This window comes from Embiotoca jacksoni, unplaced genomic scaffold, assembly GCF_022577435.1.
Source record: "Embiotoca jacksoni isolate LCO1_2020_lvr unplaced genomic scaffold, fEmbJac1.0.p SCAF_23, whole genome shotgun sequence".
NCBI classification, from domain to species: domain Eukaryota; kingdom Metazoa; phylum Chordata; class Actinopteri; family Embiotocidae; genus Embiotoca; species Embiotoca jacksoni.
The window spans coordinates 2,117,797-2,140,661 of record NW_027185374.1 but is presented as its reverse complement, the minus strand read 5'-3'; the positions used below and the strand labels follow the sequence as shown (position 1 = coordinate 2,140,661).

At 40.7% G+C, this 22,865-nt stretch overlaps 3 protein-coding genes across 7 annotated transcripts in view; all 3 read right to left on the bottom strand.

Moving 5' to 3' along the window:
- adgb (androglobin) overlaps window positions 1-2,901 on the bottom strand; it is a 39,017-nt gene extending 36,116 nt beyond the window's left edge. For all 4 annotated transcript variants that reach the window (XM_069158213.1, XM_069158210.1, XM_069158211.1 and 1 more), the window contains exons 1-5: window positions 2,760-2,901; window positions 2,279-2,426; window positions 1,991-2,083; window positions 711-782; window positions 272-448 (exon numbers count right to left, since the gene is read on the bottom strand). In XM_069158213.1, the coding sequence (XP_069014314.1) occupies window positions 272-448; window positions 711-782; window positions 1,991-2,083; window positions 2,279-2,426; window positions 2,760-2,830 (561 nt within the window). In that variant the 5' untranslated portion in view covers window positions 2,831-2,901. The remainder of the gene's footprint in view (window positions 1-271; window positions 449-710; window positions 783-1,990; window positions 2,084-2,278; window positions 2,427-2,759) is intronic.
- An 862-nt stretch (window positions 2,902-3,763) lies between these two features.
- Window positions 3,764-18,170, bottom strand: rab32a (RAB32a, member RAS oncogene family). The gene is made up of 3 exons (XM_069158209.1): window positions 17,795-18,170; window positions 7,343-7,620; window positions 3,764-5,013 (listed from the first exon to the last, which is right to left on the bottom strand). Exons 1-3 carry the CDS (start codon window positions 18,006-18,008, stop codon window positions 4,864-4,866), a joined length of 642 nt encoding a protein of 213 aa, XP_069014310.1. The 5' UTR covers window positions 18,009-18,170; the 3' UTR covers window positions 3,764-4,863.
- Window positions 18,171-18,717: 547 nt separating this feature from the next.
- Window positions 18,718-22,865, bottom strand: part of grm1a (glutamate receptor, metabotropic 1a) — a 34,444-nt gene continuing 30,296 nt past the window's right edge. The window contains exon 9 of one of the 2 annotated variants that reach the window (XM_069158207.1): window positions 18,718-21,581. In XM_069158207.1, coding sequence (XP_069014308.1) covers window positions 20,783-21,581 — 799 coding nt within the window. In that variant the 3' untranslated portion in view covers window positions 18,718-20,782. The remainder of the gene's footprint in view (window positions 21,582-22,865) is intronic. The other variant, XM_069158208.1, reaches the window with a different exon arrangement.

Sequence of the window (22,865 nt, the reverse complement as noted above, 5' to 3'; positions counted from 1 at the left end):
TGCATCCTATGGGGTCTGCTGAACAATGTAATGCAATCTTATGTGATCTAACTGTGCCTCTAAAAATGTGTGATTAACAAAGAGGTATTGTGAAACAGTGACTTCCTCTGCAGTGGCGACAGAATCTCTGTGTTTCCCACCACGTTCTGCATTTTAGTTTGAAGATCCGACCTCAAAGACATCTCACTGTAAATGAGAGCTAACAATGCCTCCTGCGGATCCTTAACTATGTGTCAATGTGTGTTTGCATTCATGTGTGAGTCAGTCTTACCATCCAGTAAAGTCTGACCACGTATTTCCCGTAGATGTTGTAGAGCGGCACATGACCTTCTACCACCTTACACAGCGAGTAGATGTGCTCCCAAGGTCTCCAGCTACCTTGCTCTGTAGATGTGGAGTCATTCAGCATCCAAACAATATGGATTTCACTGATGAGCCACCTCATCATCTTGATGGAACGTGGTGGAGAGAAAGGATAGAAAAGGAAGAAAATAATCTTTCAATCTATTGGCTGAATCCTAAATTATCTAAACGTAAATTCAAAAAATCACTAGGGCATTGCGTCACCCCCCCCCCCCCCCCCCCCCCAATCTAATCTATTTCTCAGTCAAACATCACTCTGTTGACACCTAATTTAAACTATCCAAGAGCTGATCGATACTGGCGGGAAAAAAAGTCAGTGCAAAGTAACAGGCATGTTGAAAACTCACCTCACTAAAAAACAGATGTTCGTTGGGGTAAACCAGGTCAAAGGTCATTCGATTTTCAACAACAGTGGGAGCCTAAAATAAAACACGTCTTCATTGTAGGCACAGACATTCAAATCTTTACTTTTGCAGACAAAATTGACAGAAAAACTGCACTCACACTGGTGTAGAGTACAGCGTGTTGTAGAGCGCGTACATAACAGAATCATTCATTAATAACGGTGTCACAGGTGAGCAATTTAAAAGACACGAATAAGTGATCTACATAATGCTTCTGAACTCATCCAAAGACCTGAAGTGGTCTAACCTCCCCATGACACTCCCAAGACTGTGTCTGCAATGAATATTTGACTACAATGTTAATAAACTCTTCCGTGTTACTAATTAAATATGAAATAATGGGTCAGATGATGGTGAGCCAGATTGGCTGCAGGAGAAGGAAACTTTTGTTTTCTCTCATTGCAAGCAACTTCAAACGAAAACCAAACTTTAAACCATTTCTGTCAATAACATCTTTGGAAAAACAAACTGGTTTCGACTGCTGGAGGGAAAATATCACAGAAGAGCCGCTGCCTGCCTAACTGCCTGCATCTGCAGGGCTGATTGCTTTTGTAATTAGCCCGTGCTCCTCTTGTATGAAATGAATTAAATGATTTTGACATCTTGAGTGAAAAGGCAGCATGTGACCTGACAAGGACTAATTTAAAAAAAAAAAAAAAAAAAAACAGGAAGCTCCCAACAATTGCTCAATACTGCACTGAGAACGGGGTCGCAAAAAAGGTGGAGTGATGCAATTCAAACATCATTGAAGCAGACTAGAGAGCATATTTTCCTTAACTACAATTCACACTGTGGAGCAAAAATAAAAAAGACATTTTCTCTGACATATACTTCCCAGAATATAATTAACCTGTCTTTTATTTATTAGGAAATTAATGCATCAGTCTACAAAACAGTGAATAAAGAAAAATGACCTTTGAAGGCTGCAGAAAGCAAACATTGCCTTTAAATTGGGAACTGTATGTGACCACCAATCCGAATGTTTTTGATTCACAGTGTGGAAAAAATAACTTGAACAATTAAAGAGTGTAAAAAAGTACAATCCGGTCACTAAATTGACATGAAATGCGGACCCGTTTATTGGTCATCCTTGACATGAACATGAACATGTGCATGTACTTCTGCAAAATGTGGTTGACTGTAACAACTCCTCACTGCATAACCGGGACGTGTAATTAGCTGTTCCATCTCGTTTTGAACCATATTATTTTAATAGAAGTTACCTTGTCAACAATAAACTCTGCAACACGCTTCCAGGAGTGCACTTTCAAAGATGGAGGCAGAGCAAGTTTTCCCTCCGGATCTTCAAAAAACGGCTGCAGACAAAAGTAAACAACAGGAATGTTAAATACGGAAAGAAATAATGAACGTAATGTTAAATGCATATCCACCGTGAAGTGGGTTTGAAGCTCACTACACATTTTTGAATGCTCTGTAGGGGGATATCGTTGCTGCTGGCAACTTCATAAAATCTTTTCAAAATGTAGAATATTTTCCAACTCCAGATTTACAGCACTGGGAGTCTTGCTTCTCTTGTTTCCATCTTCAGCTCCTTTATTTGAATCCCATTTCTCCTTGTTCACTTCTGCGTCATTCCACTCAGGCCAAATGGGGAACCGGCCTTTCCCCACACCTCCGAGGTTGTCTGAGGACGGAGCTCTGCAATGATGACACACATTTCATTCACCTCACTTCGTCTTTCCAAAAAGCCCTTTAGTCAGCATTTAGCAACCAGATTAGCCAGCTCAGTACCAGTACGTTATTATTTTTAGATTAAATCCATCAACTGCCCATTTACCCTCGTGATATTGCAGCTGACTTATGATAGTCACAAGGGGGGGTTAGGTTAACTCACATGCCATGTGTAACACGCTGTATCTCGTCTTAAATGACTGGCAGGGTTTTCATGTGTGTTGTGAAGCTAAAGCTAAAGCTAAACAACGGCGGTCCTTAAATCGACTGTAATTTGCCAACAACTCGCCCAAAACTCACTCCATCTGTCGGTCGGACGAAGACAATTTGCTGGAAGAGTACTCCTTTTTCTTCGGCTTGTCCTTGGACATGGTGTTTGGTGGAAGTGAAATAACCTCACACAAAAATTTAAAAAAATAAAATAAAATAAACTAAAAGCCACGTCCGAGCTCTTGAAAGTTTACGCGTTGCTAAGCAACCGAGCTTTTAAAGGAGGGGGGACGGGGGGGGGGGGGTCCGGGGCTGCCACGTGACTGCTCGTAAAGTGCAGGGATGAACGTGAACAAGGTGCTCCCTTCAAACTGCATTTCCACGTACAGAAAGTTACCTCAGATTAGACATCTGGTCTTATTCCCGAAATTAAATTGACAGCAAATAGGCAAAAATATTAGACACGTTTTTTTTTTTAATCTCTCTCTCACACACACACACACACACACACACATTTTGTATTTTTCACACATACAGCTTCATTCATGGTGCTTTGCGCTTGGAGTTACTTCGAGGGGAAATTTAACACTTTGGTTTGTGTTTTCTCAAACGTTATTTTATACATCTTTATTTCATTTTATTTTCTTCCACTGTTATTGTTGCTGTTGATGGCAACACCGAGTTCCTGCCAGTTCCAAGAACCAACATCCGGAATTATTTATTGTGCGGTATGCTAATAAGAAATGTGTTCATATTAGAATAATCCCCGCTGAGTTTGTTTGATCCAAGAGGTTGAAGTGCCAGAAAAAAACACACAAAAAAATGATATAATCATAAACATTTGTTTAGACAAATAACAGTAAAAGCCATGTAGGGAAACAACATTTTTATACTATGAATAAACCAAATACTGTGCCTTAAGTATATGGTGCAGAGTTCATTTACTAATCCACAAAATGTGTCCATTAGAAGGTTATATAAGGGAATGAACATTGCCCCAGTGTTTTGTTCTTATGCAAATACATTAGATAAACACATAATCTATTAGGTCCAATCAGATTAGCAGGCAGTCTAATTACAAACAGACAACACAAATCTGTTAAAATGTTTATTCTATTTTGGTCTTGAAGATTTAAAGTATTTTCACATGTAAACATGTTTTAATAAAAAAAAAAAAAAATCCTTCATATTTCATCTGAACACTTTCATAGATTGCCATCCCAACGTACAGGAGTGTGGTCCTCTGATTCAGTTTTTATATCTCACCCGTTACATAACCCATGATCCAACACATTTTAAAAATACATCCTGTAAATCAGATCTACATTATCATACCAGCAGAGACTATCACGCACAGGTTTCTCAATGTTTCATATCGTACCATCATTAGAGTTCTTTTTTTATATACGGTATTGTCCATCTGTTTTCCTGTGTGTGTATAAACAGTGAAAAGAGTGACCTAGCCCCTAAGTAAATTAAGAATAAACAGTATTATGGCACATTACCTCAGAGAAAACATGGCCAAGATGACCAATCTCAACATAAATTTAATTTAACACTTTGATAATGCTTCACTGTGATGCCCATTTGCTTACTTTTTACACACAAGTCCAATATGAGAGTGCTGTCAGATAAATGTTTAAGGGATGTTATTGACCTTCATTGTCAACTGAAATAATACTTCAGAATTACAGTAAAATGGCTTTTTAACAGACAAATGTTGGGTGACAAAATTACATCAAGATACAAAAAGATAAAACTACAACAAAGTGACACTAATTAAAAGGCTATATTTTGTGTTTCTCAACTTTCTGCTTAGCTTGCACCCGTTGCTCAGGGGTGTGTACAGTCGGGGATTCAGAGGTCGTCAGGACAACAGGAGGTGAAGCAGGGTTCAAGTCTGCACAGGTGAGTGGGGAGTGAAATACACAATCAGGGTTTAAAATGAGACAACACTGGTAAACAGCATGGCAGATGCAGTGAAAACATTTGGGGCAATATCAAGATAAAACTGGGCTAGGAGAAACTGTGCAGGGCAATGAGCATCAGTGCAGAGAGAACCTCCTGGAGCTTGAAAGACCCAAAAATTCACATTCCTCTCCGAGGCTGCAATAGAGGGACGGAGCCACGGGCCGGGTGCACTCACTGGACCCTGCCAAAGGGAGGCGGCTGGCTAATGTGAATGGATTGAGTGTTAGCAGCAGCCTGACTTGCTCTCTGCAGCCACAGTCTCCTGGTCCAGTTTGATCCGGTCTCCATTGCTCTCCTCGTATGGTAAGCCTTTGTCGTTAGCCAAGATATTCTCCACCAGGAAACGTGCGGCCTCGTCCACGTTGATGTTGTCCTATAAAAATTTTAAAACAGTGAGTCACAGGTGATAAAACACATATTCTGAATTTCTTCTTTCATAACAATGCAGACACAAGACTCCTGACTTGCCTCTGCCTGCACAACAGCAGAAAACAGCGACAGTGGCTCTTTTTAGTCGCCTTGGAAGTTCACCAAACGCCTTTATATAAACCAGCTTGTTAAAGCAACAGCTGGGTAACAGAGAGACAAACTGAGGCCAGCAGAGACAAGCTAAAAAACACTGTTTGCTTTTGTCCTTCACACTGTGGCCAAAAGCTGTCATCCTATGGGTTGAAGAGGTAATGCATATTAATGAGCTTTGTACACACCCTACAGTAAGTAAGATGTTTACAAAAAAGCCTGGGCATCTTGGGTAAAGGCACACAGAGGGTAAGTGTATGTTCAAAAAAGAGGTGGTTTGTCATTTAAAAAAAGTGCCTGTGTAGGAAAAGGATATTGAGCTACAAAAGTCAAGTGGAACTCAGAAAGGGATTTTAATCTGGCAAAAAGCCATGTGCCCAAGATTTACCCAAATTACCCAAGAACACTTGAAAAAATAGTTTTTAGGATTATATGGCATGTGAATACAACTAATAAATATGAGTATTGTCTGTGTAATTTTTCAACATTCACAGTTTCTTAAAGCAGAGGGTGTGAAATAATCGCAATCAGGCTTTCCTTCTCATCAAACAGATTAAGTTGATAACTACATAATATAAAAGGCTGGCGTGTGTCAGTCCCAAACTTTAAGAAACTCTGGTTAAAATAATGCGTATCCCGTCATGACTACATTTTTCTCTTGTATGGCCTGAAGGAAACTGTCCTTTGTGAATTGAGAGTAAAAGAAAGTTTGGTGCTCCTTGACAGAATTCCAATCACAGGTTGCTGTGGGTTGAGTTTAACACCAGCGTGACAGGCACACAAAACACAAACACTTCATCGCACTCGCAGAGAGGAAATTGCTTTGCACTCATCATCACACACACCCACATACTTCACATGACACAGCATGTGGCACAGCTCCAGGACTCCAAAAGTTATTTGGAATGAGTTAATAAAATCAACTAATTCCTAATATTAAAGCATTCCTAAACAATGGAAGTGTGTATAATAGATGGTTATATCTCAAAATGTAAAAGAGTGATTTTGTGAGTGATTTCAGGCTTGTAAAGTTCCTACCATCTTGACTACATTCAACAGTGAAGAACAGTTTACATGTTAATGCATAAATAATAATTATCCCATGTTAAAATAATGTCATTCTGACAATGGTCATTATGAAAAATGACGACTGCATGAATTGCTACTGTACTTTAGCTCGTGGTCAGATATTTTCTACACATAAAACTTTGTGGAAGAGAGAGGCTGCAGAAATGATATCACTTCTACCCAGATCTTCTACTCACGAGGACAGAAGTACAAAGGCACAGGATGAAAACACCGAGGCAGTAACACCAAACCTGTGACCTGAGTTAAACAGAGACACCACCAAACATTATCTTTCAGGGCTTCTATCCCTCCAATCCTCGCAGCTCTGGGCTGCAACATCAATCAATGTCATGTGATACCATATCACACCAGCTGTCCACCAGAACTTTCACTGGATGTTGTGCACACATGGCAAAGACATCAAATTCCTGCTGCATCATTTGTACAATTTTAACACAACTTCAGTGTATTTGGTAACATTTTAAGGTTCTAGAAAATACTAGAGCTCTATTATTATACTGATTATGTCCAAACCCTCCACCCTTTACATTGAATTTCGGATCAAAAATGCTAATGTGAACAACTGCCCGACAAAACCATTACAACATGAAACTACTTCGCAGTAACTACACTGTAACCAGTGTGATGACACCATTCAGAAGAGACCCGGCTTCCCCAAAGGACAACTACAAAGGATGTCTTGTTTCATGAGAAGTGAGGGAGGCATTCAGAAAAATGGCAAAATATCTAGTGGCTCTTTTTATTTTTACTTGTTTATGTGGGCATTTCAAAGCTCTCATCGCATCTAATTTGTCGGATTCATGTGCAAAATAAGGTTTGAAACCAGCGCTAATCATGTTTGTCGATGACTCGGTACTTAAAAAAGAAACATTCATCCCAATGATACAAAATATTTCAGCCAGCATTAATAACTTTGGTAATTTGTTACCACTGTAGCCCAGTTTTAAAGTGCAGAAACACTAGAACTAAAATAGAAATAGACAACAAAGGAAAATATTTTAAATAGAAGCCTGTTGAACAGATACTGTATAGAGAGGAATGCATGTAAACGGTCTATTTCATGCCTATTTGTGTGTCTCGGAGAGATTTCTCACCTTAGCTGAGGTTTCAAACCAGCCCAGGAAGCCAGTTTCTTTGCAGAAATTGTCCATGAGGGCTGTGTTGTTGGAGTTATCCTTCTTCTGGTCACATTTATTGGCGAGCAGCACTGAGGGGATGGGGTTGCCATTAGCCAGCTTCACCTTACTGTCCAGATCATGCTTCCACTTAGACACAGCCTCAAACGTGGAGCCCCTCGTCACATCGAACACCACGAATGCCCCCACGGCCTCTTTGTAGTACACCCGCGTCATGTTCCCAAATCGTTCCTGGCCTGGGGGACGATAGAGAGAATTCAGTGGAACATTTGCATTTTTACAGAGCAGAAAAAATAGATGAGTAATACAATTTGGAGTTTGTGAGAGATATTAAAAAATGTGGATGTGATTAAACACCCCAAACCAAACACCAAACTGTATTTTAAGAACGTAATTAAATGTCTAGCCTTGAGAAGGTTTGCAGGAAATGTTGCCTCGTTCTCATTTCTTTCTCTAACTCCGTTAGTACTGTACAATTTTTCTCCTCAAAAAGTGGCCCAAAAAAAAAAAAAAAAAAAAATGGGTATAGAGATGGTTCTTCTTCGACCTACTTTCCCCTAATTTGCCATGGGTCTAATCCGCACACAGTGAATGGCAGAAGTAATATGCCATAATAATGAACCCATTCTCTGTAGTCATTCTCTGTGAAAATCTGAGATGATATTTCACAAAGGCAAAGCAAGGGGAGTTAGTGAGGTATACAGTGTGTCACTGTCAATCTGAGAGAGTTTCCTGTTTTGTATTTTTCTCAGACTACTAATTGTAGTTACACTACACCAGTTCTTTTGAGGTTCAGCAGCCAGTGAAGACGATCCCTTTTATTTTACTAAAACACTAACGCACTAATTCAAAGTATTTATTTTGAAATAGTTTGTTGTATTTTTCCCTTTTCTCAAGCATTTGTGGGTTTTTTTTAGACACCACCAGAATACGGAAAAGGATTAAACGTATGAAGTAAAAAGTACAATCATTTATTTGCATATGTAGAATGAAACTATAAAAGAGGAAATCAATTGTATATTATGTAGGTGAGAAAATATGAACTGGGCTCAAACATCTTTTTTTTTTGTCTGCCCACATTATTTCACTTCAGCCCAAGTGTGCAGTGAGGCGTACAGAACAGCACCTCAGCGGAGGGAAGTGAATCTATGATCAGCAGCTAAACTGACAAAAGTTACCTCTGGTGACACTTGACTAACGTCACATTTTCAGATATCAGATCAAAAGATGCCTTGATTTCTGCCTCGGATCACTCTATCTATATCATATAAAGTGATATATAGCAACAGTGACTGGTGGAGTACCCAACTCCCATATTTTTTTTTCAGTTTTTAAAGTGCAGCTGCTGATATAGGCTACTTTATTTTTTGTTGTCAAAAAACTTCTCATGAAAGACCAAAACCAACACTATCTTAACTTTTCTCTCAGAACTTTTGAGCTTCTCCGGCCTGTTTGCTGCACTCAGCCTCAAGCCCATACCTTCCTTCTGAAGACAGACATCTCCAAGCAAGTGTTATTCAAACAGGAGTTTGATTTACATTCAAAATAACACTCATATTGCTGACAATAAAAATACAATATGTATTCAGACATGTTGCTTAATGGCCACTGTGGTACTATAGATTAACCGTTTACCAAAAAAATGTGCTCTGTGATTGGGGCCTCAGAATGGAAGTAGAGGTCCTCTTATTAAAAGGGCGCACTGGTGTGCGAGCCTACATATTTAGATTTGATAGTACTGTGCCTGAACGCAGCATGCAGCTAGAGGAACTGAGCATAAACAAGCATGATCATAAGCTGTGACTTGTGGAGGGCCGTTTGCGAATGTAAACTTTCAGTTGTGGAAGTCCTGCCAAAGAATGGATCCTTTTCACGCCAAGAGCCACTGGTTATGATTTCCTCTGTGTTTCAGACTGAACTATTTTCCAGATGCAACAACATCAGGTTCACACTGAAAGTTAAATAATGTTGTTTGTATTTCCTCCTTTTACATGACAGTTCTTTTCTTTTTACATAAAAAAATACTTTCTCACGCACGAACTTTAGCTTCCAAATAGGTTTCCTGTCTTTTATCTTTGATAATTATACTGTGCAACTGATATTGGTATATAAAATCTTAAAAGGCCCAGAATACCGAGTTTGAATAAATACACAAAATGCAGATCTTCGAAGAATAACTAAAAGTTAAGGTCTCCTTGTTTTTTGATGGAGCTGCAGATTATGATCCTGTGGACTACTATTTCTTTATTTGTTTTGGTAAGTAAATTTGTTTTCCCTGCATTTTGTGTCTTTTTTTGTACAGCACAGTAGCAATAAAGAGAGTGGGGCTGACGAGCAATGAAGGTCCAGCCGACTTACACCAGACTCAGCTTCTGAGGGCATTCAGCTGCGTGAAATGCACCCTAACTCTTCAGCCCTCGGGTTGGCCCAGGGCTGTGATTTCTTAGCGTATGTTCACAGATCGGGCCTTCAAAGCACCTGCTCATTTTTAGACCTTCTGCAATTATAGCAGGCCTCCAATGGCATGACGTAGCATGTGATGTATTTAGCACATATGTATGACACACTGCTTCAATTTGAGAAAACCTGCAGGGCGAGTGTAATTGTACAGTGTATTCGATAGTTTCCAGCTGTCACTCTTGCTCTGTCACAAAACTGAAAATGATCTAAGAAAACGATTGAGGAACTGCGAACACAGCTTCTCCCTGCATACTTTCACTTTACTGTAGGAACCTGCCAAACCACGCAAGGAACTGGAGTGGCGTGGCGCAGTGCGGGTGTGAGCGAGAGAGTGAATACACTGCGGGGCCCACAGGCCTGACAGTAATTGCTCATAATTGAGAGTCTAATTTTAGCTGTTATAACCCCAGGTGAATTCACCAGAGACATGACACAGTGGGATAAAGAGCCGACAGGCTGAAATAAGGCTTTCATTTTCAGGCCTTGTAAAGCTCCTACCTCCAGAAGAGAGGAGGCAAGGGCAGAATACAGAAAAAAAATAATGGCTTAATCATTTTCAAGGCACTTTTCTTTCTTTTTATTCTATTGCAAGGTCTCACTGAGCCTAAACATAACAATTTTTTTTTGCCAGAATGGAGAGACCGAACAATATTGACCACATGCAGAAGCACTTTAATATTTTCATGATTTTCAGTTGTATGACTTGATAAAAAAAAAAAAAAATCGGCAAAAGAATATAGCATGACGCGGTTTATCAAACAAAACAAAAATCGATGAACAGAGCAACATGGACATATGATGTAAGATCCAAAAACACCCTCTGTGCTAAGATCAAAAGATGGACATGTGCTGCTACAAGGGCTCAAAATGTCTCACTGGTTCATATAAAGTACAGAACTGCATGAACAGCACACAGACTTGCACAAAAGCTTGTCGGTTAATTGTTTAATTTGTGTCTTCTGGTTCTTGTTTTGAATTTACAAAGAGTCAAATGAATGTGACAATAAGCACAACGGGTGCTCTGGGGAGCGAGGACAAGCCATTCGATGTACACCAACAAGGACATGACATCATGTTATGGTCTACATTAAACACTTGACTTTCTCTCACATCCTGTCCTTATTGCTTGTTCGATATGTAAGCAGTCAGCCCCGGGGGCATTAACAGCACTCCTCATGGGAGGGAAATGGCTGAATAGAGAGGACTCACTATCAGTCAACATCACTGATGTGACAGTAGTTGCACAGTGAACGTACACTCGCACGCACACCTGACTGTTGTACAGGGTAATGAGTTAGTTGGGGTATCAATAAGGTTTTGTGGTTTCCCACATGAGACACTAACATTAAATGACAGCAAATCCCATGAGGCCTGACCTTTCAAGTGCCACAAGTAAGGTCTAATAATCATTATCTGCAGCAGAAATACAACACACTGTGCACCGCACTCATGAACTGATGTTTAATTTGTTTAATAAAAGCTCCTTACAGTTTTCTTCATTCTTATTCAAACTGTTGAGTATTTTCTTCATTAACTTATTGTTTGGTATTTAAAATGTCAGAAACTATTGAAAAGTGCCGATTTCAATTTTCAAAGTTTCAAGGTGACAAAGAAATCTTCATAGTTTAGAAACTAGAGGTAATACATGCTTAGAAACTCTGCAGTCGATTGACAACCCGCCACTACACTCGTGTCAGTGTCATGTTTTGTAAGTAAGTATAAGCATGATAGATCATTTTAACGGTATTCAAACTTTCCTGTTGTAATTTTTTTCTTGTTCTATTTGTCATAATTTTTAACATTTCATAAGCATTTCATAAAAAAGTATGTCTAAAATAATGGACAACTATAATTATAGCAAAGGCAAAAATGAGGGTCATATGCTGCTTATCTAATCAACATAAAACACAGGGATGGACTGAGCTGGAGGAACAGTTGAGTATTAAGTCAGTAAATGCCACAGAGGAGCACGAGACTGCAGGAAAGAACAAAGATGTGTGCTGCTGCGTCAAAAGAAAAACATGACAAAACAAAAGTTTAGGAGAAGGATACGTCTGAATCTCTCAGGACAGTGAGCTGTGGTGGAATTTTAAGAGCTTTAAACATTTCGCTTGAGTCTACATTCAGTCTACCACGCTGATGAATACTGGTGCATGACCTCAAGTACAGTGAGGCACCCTGCTTATGCACACATGCAATCTTCACTTACAGAACTCCCTGATGAAAAAGAAACTGTTTAGTCGCAGCCGCTGTATCATTTCTGTTTGCTGTGTGGGAGAAACAGAAATAAAGCAAAGTCTCATCATTATCCATAGCCTCAGCAACCTTAGTTTCCTCTACGGTCGTAGATATTGCAATCCTGTGGGTGGGTTACCATAGAAACTGTCCAAGCCAGACACGCAGTAGCAACAGCAGCAGTCTCCGTCTGTTGTTAGGAGGCAACTGGCTGTGAAACTCCCCAACCCCTAAAACACAAACACACACACACACACACACACACACACACACACACACACACACACACACACACACACACACACACACACACACACACACACACTCACACACACACACACACACACTAGCAACACTAAAGTAAAGAAGTCAACACAAGGCCCAGTCATTAAGGTAGTCTTCAGCACGAGTTTCAAAAGAGGGACTGAACAACACATGACTGGCACATTCAAATTCCTGTGAGCAGCATGTGAGAAATGATTTACTACAGCTTACTACAGCCTTTAGCACTGAACAGAGTCTGGATTCAGGAAAAATCCTCAACCTGTAAGTGGTATTACCCTTGTTTTCCCCTTCACATTCAACAAAAAGCTTGGTTTGGCCTGCATAACGTAAAGTCTTGGAACAAAGTTGAAGGCATTTAGCTCAAAATTAAAATATTTGTTGTAGAATATTATACAGAATTATTAAAATAACCCATTAAAACATTCATAGTCTCTATTGGTGGTAAATATTATATTACTATAACACTAAAGAGGTAGCAAGAATACAGAGAAGAACAACCAACAATGCACAAAAGATCCGTTAACAGGCAACAAATGACTTAAAAATTACACCAAAGATATTGTCAGCGTAACGTGGCGTGACCAAGAAAATCTATTGCAATAATTGAAAAGCAGGCATGGTAAGGAAAGAGGTGAATCAATCTTAGCACTAAGGAGCACCTACAGGCGTATATCTAGTGTCAAGCAACAAACATGTTTCCAATGTTATATATGGGAGACAATTTGAAGGAAAAACCTCAAAAAATGAGGGAGAAGCAGGACGATGCTCATAAACAGACCACTAAATGGTTCCATACGAGTGGAAATAACGAGAATTGGGTGCTTCAACCTTAACACTCAACAGATGTCAACACAGTTAAGAATCTTCAGAGGATTTACGGATTTAACACCACTCCTGACCATCATCAATACACCAAATAAGAGAATATCATTTGGAAGAATGTGTTGCTTAGTTTCAGACTTGTATGATTGTACTGTATCTACGCCAATAAATACTGAGGCTGCTCTGGCAGCTTGTGGTAACACCTTACTGAGACACTTCATGATGTTTTTTTGCTTTCATGTCTCATCCATGGGTACATTGTGTTTTCTGCTGTTTCTGAAGCAGTTAAGAGTTCTTTCCAGGTAAACGTCCACGTCCACCCTCCTGTGACGGTTGTGTTGTTCATCACACAGCCTGCTGGAAAATTTCACATTTAGTATGCGCAGCCATAATTGGTAAAAAAGGAGCTAAATTGCTTGGCAGTGATTGGGTTTCACTCAGTGGTTCACAAGTAGAGCACAAACAATAAGCTGATTAACATATTACTTCATTGACAGGAAATAAATCTGTAACTATTCAATCAGTTTTGTAATTGTTGTGTTACATATCTTGTTTATGAGGACATGGTGTTTTTCTGTGTTTTTCTTTTCTGGGGGGAGGCGGGATCTGGGTGGGTGGGGGTTATCACGTATGCTTCAGGGTTCAAGGTCAAATCTGTGTTCCTAATGGGACTGAAAGTTATTAATAACAGCTTACATCCCATTTATGTGCGACCTTCTCTCCCATCCAGAATGTTTGATCTTACAAGGTGCCGGCTTTTTTATACCATAGCGGTAATCATCCTGTCCACTGGCTTAGATAAATCCAGGAGAGAGTAGCAATTCTGGGTGAAAAGGGGTGGCAGACCCACACTGACTTCGCCCATCTTGTTCAGGCCTCTGATTACCATCATTTCTCCCAGACTGTAATCACTATCTAGGCTGGTAAAAGACAACGCAAATCTGAAGTTGCTGTCAGTGTTGCCAAGATAATTGCTCCTGCTTTTCTGCACGATTAAATGGCTTAATGGCCATTAATTAATGGTCTTAATGACTTGGCAAATATACATCCATCTTTCACTCTCATACAGCCTCATTTTGTTCCTTATTTTATCCTCATAGTGTCCTCAGTCCAAGCCTTGCTGTAGGTGTAAATAGCAAAGTTTAGTATCTGTGTCATCCAACCTCAAACTTTCGCACATAAAAGCTAGCGTGTTCCCGAATCTCGATGAATGATATCAGTCTATCCAAGCGTGTGCGTGTGTCCGTGTTTTATTTACCCTCACAGATCCTGTGATCAAGTGCTGTCTGGCTGTGACAGGCAGACGGCCCTCTCTGGCAATGCCCTGCACACTGAGCTGGTGCTGCCAGGGTCCCAGTGACATCGGGGAACGGAGCCCACACTGCCAATCAGTCTGTGACAGACATGCAAGTTGGTGTGACGACCAACCCCCCCCACACACACACACACATACCCTCCCCACCCTACCCCCACCCACCTCCACCACCACCACCCAAATGTTTGCCCCCTTTCTGTCACTGCTGTAAGCCATGGAATAAATATAAAAACAGCAGTCTTCTAACCATCTGTCCCAATCTGTCTCAACATGTGAGGTTTGTTTGATTGAGGGAGAGGATGGACCTGCTCAACCATGGCCAAAAGTAGGAATAGAATAAGTATATATGCCTAGAGGTAAGCAAAATAAAAAAAAAAAATGTGTGAAATAAACAATACTCGCATGCCTCTATCTACAATGAAAGTGTTAATGGTCACTATAATTCAATTGCAACAAAAAAATTGTTTTACCATTTCACCAGTGCAGCTCAGCAAGAAAACACTACATGTGTGTAAAAAAAAATAAGTATTAATATGAGGAGCAAGTCCAGTGACCAAAAACTCCTTCTGTGTACATTTGGCATGTGAGTTCTGCTTTACACTTCTTAAAAAAAAATCTGTAAACAGACCACAATGAATGGAATTTGAACCAACAACATCTAACTTGAGACAGATTTAAAGTCTCAGAAAAAAAACACAAAAAAACCCAGAGCCAGATGAGAAGCTGGAATTGCCCCTTTAGGCCAAGACAATATGAACTAGAAACACTTGCTGCTCTCTGTGGCACATACTAAACCACTTGCACATGTTGATGTTGCCTCATCACAAATATTTTGGAAAAGCTTGTTTTGTGAAGTTTCCCTCCATAGTTTCTCTAAGCATATCCTTCTCTATGTGCATTTCTGGTACTTCCCATAACTTCACAAAGTCAAAGTCACTGTATTTTTAATTCTCTGGCTGCTACAGGTCAATCAGCTGGAGGGTAGGGGACATATATGTGTAACTGGACCATACGTTCCGAGCACACAAAGTCCAATTTTAATTACAGTTGACATTTCATACCGCCACCTCAGGAGAATACTTTTTTTAAATTATCTATGTCACCAATCTGTTTTGTTTTTTTTAGAAAAAACAAATCTGCAACTGAACTGCATCATTATACAACTGTAGTAAGTCAGGAAGTTAAATGTTTAAATAATTTTGTCATTTTTTTTTTTGTTTTCTTACATCTTCATGATGAATATCGTTCTTTTGACTGATTGATATAACAAGAATTATAAATATGTCAACTTCTTCTTGGGAAATGAATCAGAAATGAAAAGAATCATTAATTGTAGCCCTACATGACTTTATCTTCTTGAACAGTGTAAACATACTCTTTACACAGAAAATCCTACCGTCCTTCTCCACAACTGAGATCTTGACTGTTTGGTATGGTCTAATCCATGTGTTGTCAGAAAAGACCATTTTCATTTAAATAAACTGCCTCCATTTAAAGGTCCCATATTGTACAAATTCAGATTTTTAAATCCGGTTTAGGTGCTACATAAATACTGTGAAAATGTAAAATTGCTCAGTCCATAGAGATGTGTACACTGCCTTGTATTTAGCAACTGGGTCGTTTGGACTTCCATGAATTTGAGATGTCACAGGGAATTCACGTTCATGACATACGTCAGCCCTCAGCATGACCAACTGTCCAACCTTTTATCTGGAGGTGAGGACAGAGTGGTCGAGCTAGCAAGCTACAAGACCAAAATGGTTGGCCTGGGCCAGTGTCTCCTCAGAAGAGAGTCAACCAATCAGAAGAGAGGACCACTGATATCAGTGCCCCTTTAAGACACACATACAAAACAGACTGTTCTTGGTAGAGTTCCAGAGACAAGCTCCAGAGAGATGTTAAACTATTTGGAGATACCTTATTATGAATATCAAGACTGCAAATAAAACACCAGAAAAATTTAAAAATTCACATAAATGTCACAGTGAGATTTCTACAAGACGTCACAAATTTGACCCAAAGATAGTCCCTGTCACAAATAACAAAGAAAAAACAGACATAGAATCAACTGTTGGCATTTCCATGACAGGAGACCACACACACACACGCACGTTCAAAGGCCCTTAAGGCACGTGATCTCATGACACTTGGCATAAAAATAACCAGCATAATTTGGCTTTTTGAGTTCGTCTCTGAGACCAAAGACTTTCACAAACCCTAATGTCAGGTGTATGTTTGACTATGAAGACGCTCACATCAAACCAAGAAGGATAAAGGCTAACGGGACAACGCTGACGCCCCTCACTCACTCAACACCCACATCACACCCTTCATCAACTGTACCGAGCCTACCGAGAGTGTCTTTCAGCTTTGGTTGCCACTTGTGATTTGAAAGTTGAGTCTTTTTGGTTGCTGGTTTCTCTGCTTCTCATCTTTGCTCACTTCCTCCCTCACTGGTCCTTTCAAATGTGTCATTGTCAGGCTTCTCTGTTTACAGTGTGATTTTCTCTCTTCTTTTTCTTGCCTGGAGATGACAAACACTGGGAGTTTGAGCAAGGCTACCAGCCTGTCCGCCTGCCTGCATGTGGGGAAACTTGTATTTACACTGCTCTGATTTCTCACAGCTTGCTTACTCAAGCTGCTGGAATGCACAGGTTGGCAAGTGAGGAGAAGTTACTTACTGAAAAGCTTTCAGGTCTGCATTATAACAGGGGTCTGTACGGCAGAGAGAGACAGGGATGACTGGAGAACACTACAGTGGCATAGCAACAGGAATAACAGCATGACATAAAGATAAGGGACAGTACAGTCACTTTGCAGGTCCATAAACACGTTTTCTATCCCAAGAGAAAACATCACAAGAGTATGACGGTATGCGCTCAGCCGGTTATAACAACGTGACCTACATTCCACTGACAATTATGAGCTGCTGTGATCATGAAGTGGAAAAGACAACGAGCAGACGTGATCAACCGGTCTTTTCTCCAGGAAACTACTCTCCTGCTTTCTTTCTTTGGAGTTCACGACCAACTGGGAATTTAAACGTCTTACTGCTGAATAACAGCGCCAGTGTACCCCCCCCCCCCCCCCCCCCCTCTCCCCTTCAGGCTGCATCACTTCATTATGGAACATATTGAGAAATAGTTCTCTAAACTTTCGTCTGTGAAAGTGGAAGTTCCCCTCTGTGACATAAAAGTTAAAACTTCACCAGCTCCAAACCATCTGTTTTGTAACACTATATGTAAGGCAAAAACAAACAAAAAAAGAGAGAGAGAGTCAGTGTGTCTTCTTACCTGCGATATCCCACAGCTGTAACCGGACCAGCGTTTTGCTGTCCCAGTTGATAACTTTGAGCGCAAAGTCGACCCCGATCGTCGCCCTGTAGTGCTGCGAGAAAAGCTGGTGCACGTAGCGCTTGATGATGCTGGTTTTGCCCACACCTAGTTCCCCGATCACCAGCACTTTGAACAAGTACTCCTTACACTCAGACACCGAGCCCCCGGCCATGCTGAGACTGACAGCTGTGCGCAAAACCCGAGACAACTTCTGCTTTCTCGCTCATATAGGTGTCCGAGGAGAATCTGTCGAGGACTACGCTGGTCAGAGAGCTGAGGGCCAGATACAACAGAGAAACTGCATGCCCTCCCTCATACCCCTCCTAACTTTCTAATTCTCCTTTTTCCCTCCTCCTCCTCCTCCTCCTCCTCCTGCTGCTGCTGCTGCTGCTGCTTAGAAACCACCTGATAAGTCATAAGACCCGGAAATGTCGGGGAAACTATGCCTGACCTCCTCCTGCTGCGATTACAGTAAGTCTGTCATGTTTATATTATGATTTCTTAGTCTGCATTAAGTACCCATGAAAAATCCTTGATCAATTATCCATCAAAGACACTGTGCTTTCTTTTTCTTAGTTGTCCTTTTTTTTTTTTTTTTTTTTTTTTTTTTTAGATAAAGCAAAACATTCACTAAATTCTGGAAAGTGGGGAATAAATTATTGTGGTGAAAAAAAGCATTTTAGCACCAAACGTCTTCTGCACAGAGAAGATCAAACATCTGTGAAGAAACAAAAACAAAAACATTTTCTTTGGAGACTTGAAAACCTCTTAAACTCAAACTTGAAAAACATTTTCAAGGATGGAACTACCGACCATTGACAACTTTTTTTGCAGCCTAACCTGGAGAAGATCTTTCAGGCTATTGCAGACAGTAATCAGTCTTCTTAATATAAATCTTTTTGTTTTGTTTTATTTTACAGCATCGTTCATGTTCAGCTCACCCAAAACATAAAGGCCTATTTCATTCTAGATTTAACAGTGTTAAACAGGTGGCACCTCGAATATTTTACATCGGTTCAAATCATTTAACAACTTACACTATAATAGACTAAAAACATTTGGAAATACAATACAATTGCACTATGTACTGTGTAGCCTTGTACTGAAATGATTTGCATTCTTATAGATAAAGAACTAAGAAACTTAACCTCAACTTACTTAGGTTTATAATGCAAGATTGAAGCAAAATTGAAACATGTAGAATCTCATTACAAGAAGCAACTAATCATTGGTCACTTTTACAACCAAATGTTCTCAAGAGGATACGGCTGACTCAAGTTAGCTTAAAAGTTACCCAAAAAACCAAACACACTGCTCCTTGACAAGTATCTGAGGACAGTTTCAAAATGTATAAACGCTTCTTCTTTTTTTTTTTTTTTCTGTTGACATTCTAAATATAGAAACATTGATCAGTATTACAAACATACCACCTGTGTGAAAAACAAGAGATGGCTTAACAGTATTACAAACTTTGAGAACTGGTACAACTGTGTTTTCCATTACAATGACACAGCAAACTCAGAAAACGTGAGAAATATCAACACGGCATGGAAAGCAAAAGCATTTCTTCGATCACGTCCCTCATCATACGTGTAAAACTTGTTCTCTGGGTTTTTATGATGGAGTGTAAACGGAATAAACAACATCGCCATCATCTACAATCACGCTATTACCTGTATCAGCTACATTATAAAAATCGAAAGCAGGGATGTAGTTTGATTGGCACATTATATCCATAATCACGTATCATACAGCGCAAGTCTTCAGCAGAATCGCAGTCCGTGAAGAATATGTTTGTGATGAGGACACGTCGCGACACATATAGGTGTAATACTCCACCGATGTACTGCACTTTTCTTGTTAATTTGTAATGCTTCAACTACAATGGCGTCTGATGAGAGAAAGCTGAGGTGCAGTTCATTAATTAATTAATACAAACTTTTTTTTAAAAAAAGGCAAAAAGCAAATCGTTTTTCCGATGCAGCTGTTACTGCTACACTCATGAAGAGACCTGTAAGTGTGCAGCAGAGAGGAGCAGAGCTATTGCACTTGAGCTATTGCAGTCCAGCGAGAAAGTTTGTGGACGTGTCTTAAAGGACCGGTGTGTCAAATTTATGAGGATCTAAGGGCAGAAATGGAATAATATTATAAACATATTTGTGTTTTCATCAGTGTGTAATAATCTAAAATTGAGAATCGCTGTGTTTTTGTTACTTAATGAGCCCTTCAAATTGACATAAAGAGCGTGTCCTCTTCAATTGAGCACGCCATGTTGCACTGACATGTTTCTACAGTAGCCCAGAGGGGACAAACTAAACGCAGGCTCTAGAGAGGGCCTTTTGTGTTTTCCGTGGCCACCCTAGACTCTCTCACACACTTGGGAGGGTGAAAGCGAGTGCTATTCAGTTGTTTCTCATCAGCAACCTCGTCGTTAAATGTCACTAAATCCTCCACACTGCTCCTTTAACAGTATACACATACAGTTGTGTCTCTCTTTCCAGTTACCTCTTGACAGTTTAATTGCACCGCCTCTGTGAGAACCACAGCTACATCTTTTATCGTGATTCTTAATGTTGCTTCATTCATTAAAATTTGGCATGAGAGCTGACTAGTTTTGGCACTGTTGCCAGTTTTACGTTTTAAAGAAAGGCTTTGTGCTCCGACAGCCCTTCACAAATGTAAACACTCAAAGATAATTCCTGGAGTATTTCTACTTAAGAGTTTTCATGAACCACTAACTGATAAAAGCAGATTAATAAATAGAAGCAAGCAAAATGACAGAGAAAAAAATAAATGTTAAAAACTTGGAAATGTTCAATTATACCTTTGTATCTACCTGTATGTGTTTGTGTGTGTGTGCCTGTGTACCTGACCTGTGTGTGGAAATGCATGTCTGTGTGATGCACAAGTCTGCTGACAGCCACCGTGTCAGTGCCGGTCTTGCTCTCACAGTGTTGAGGAGCTGTGTGCGAAGTCTCGCAGGATGTTTGAGGTGTACACTAAGCTTGGAGGACTACCGAGCATCGACTCGAAGATGGGGGAGCCGGTGACAGACTCCTCCGAACACACGGAGTCTCTGAAGGGGGAAGGGGGAGACAGAGCGAGGGACTCCTCCAGAGTTGGCTTGTTTTGAGTCAAATCCTCGCCCTCTCCGTCCTCCCCCTCCTCCTTGGCATCGTAAATGTAGCTGTGTAAGAGGTCCAGCTCCTCATCCTCGGTCCCCTCCTCTTCAAACACCCCGACTCGTGGGGACGAAGGAAGCCGAGAGGGTGTCGAGCTCGAAGGCTCGTTGGCAGGGATTGCCTCTCTGGCAGTGTAGTCGTTCAGTGCAGGGACGTGGGAGCTGTGTGTGTCCACCACAGCTCCCTGCAAGCGCTCTGCGGTGCGGCCCGCCAAGCGAGGGGGCAAATACGAAGCCGGCTCGTCTAAATCAGACTCCAGCCCTTCAGAGCTAGTCAGGGTCCAGAGGGGGCGCTGTGCGTCGCCCTCGTCTTCCTCCTCCAGGTTGTACAGGGGCTTAGTGCCAGGTGGTTCTTGAGGGAGATGGGGGTCTGTGCCAAGGTTGCAGGTAGAGGGCTCACAACTGTGGGGGTCGGGGGTGTTAGTTAGGGGCCTGATGACCGCCGTCTGATTCAAGCCGGCTTCCTGTTTCCTCACATGCACAGACAGTCTGTGCCACACATTCCCCCCCCTCGGAGGGTGTCTTGCACCTGATTCAGACCATGACACAGACTTGCCATTAGAACTATGAACGAGATAAAGACCCAAGTTACTATCAAAGGAAACCGTAAAGTGGAGGCAGAAAAAAACGACATCAATATAGCAGCAACATAACACAAGAGAGCAGCAGCATTTCAACATCTCTGACGCATGTTAAAATACTTTTTAACCACATGACTTGACATTAACAGACTCGCTAGGGGGTTCACTCGTGAGCTCTAAAGAGCGTTACGTTTATCAGCTTCACAAACAGTGATTCATAATGTGCTGCAGACAGCATTATGATCCTCTAATTGCTTAAGACACTGAGTTCACGGAATTAAGAGCCATCCAGGTCATTTCTTCTTCTTTTTCTTCTTCCTGTTTGCTTCTATAGTTAAAATGGGACGCATGCATTTTTTTGCAAAGTATTTTCTGTTGGTGCCTGAACTGGCCTGAAGACGACACAGAGTTTAGAGCAGAACGAGCTAGGACTGGCTCTAATGTGATTAGTTCAGGAGGTGGTGAGGGGAAGGGGGTCATGCTGAGTAAAGTTAAATGTGGGGTTAATTCAGGATAAACCAAAAGCAGCAGGGTGGCAGAAGTCCTTCTTGGAGGGCTGCAGGGTCAAAAACATTTTGGCTCAGGAGTGGCAGGATCACAGAGGCAAGTGATACCTTTAATTCAGATACTTTAACCAGCCAGGTTGTATTTGCCACTGGATACAAAAACACTCAAACTCATCCGATGTAAAAAAAAAAAAAAAATTCTTTATCACATTTCATCTCACTGAAGCTAAATAAGTAAAATAAACAATCCACGTTTTTATTGAGGAGTTCTCATTCTTTAGGGCAAAGATGTGTGGACAGTCGTACCAGTGGTCATCTGGCTGGTAAGTGTCTGAGTTTTCCCCCCTGATGATAACAACATAACTCCATAACTCAGTTGACAGTGCAGCTCTCGGGGAAAGGAGCTCAACGACCGCCATGCCAAAACATTTGCCAGCCTCGACACTTTGCAGTATGCCTCTCAGTATAGACAGTTAAAGGGTTAGACGATCAGATAGGCTGCATAGCAAGGGTAAGAGACGACACTTAAACATATTGGGATCCCTCTCATTCTCTGCCCCCCCCTCCTTACTTTAGTCACCTGTCCATGTTCCACTGCTGTGGATCTCAAAAAAGTTATATGCAAGTCTTATATCTAGTTTAGACGTGTAAAAATCTATACTTTATTAATCACTGGCATATGCAAACGTCCCATCTTGAGTTTTCTGCTAAGTTCAGCTTTATTTCATTAATAATATTTCATTCTCAGGGAGTGGGGGATG

Coding starts and splice junctions, on each gene's coding strand:
- rab32a (XM_069158209.1), bottom strand. CDS start 18,008: ATGGCCGGGGGCTCGGTGTCTGAGTGTAAGGAGTACTTGTTCAAAGTG. Junction 7,621..17,794: donor ACAGCTGTGGGATATCGCAG/GTAAGAAGACAC, acceptor ATCGTCCCCCAG/GCCAGGAACGATTTGGGAAC. Junction 5,014..7,342: donor GGTTTGAAACCTCAGCTAAG/GTGAGAAATCTC, acceptor AAATTTTTATAG/GACAACATCAACGTGGACGA.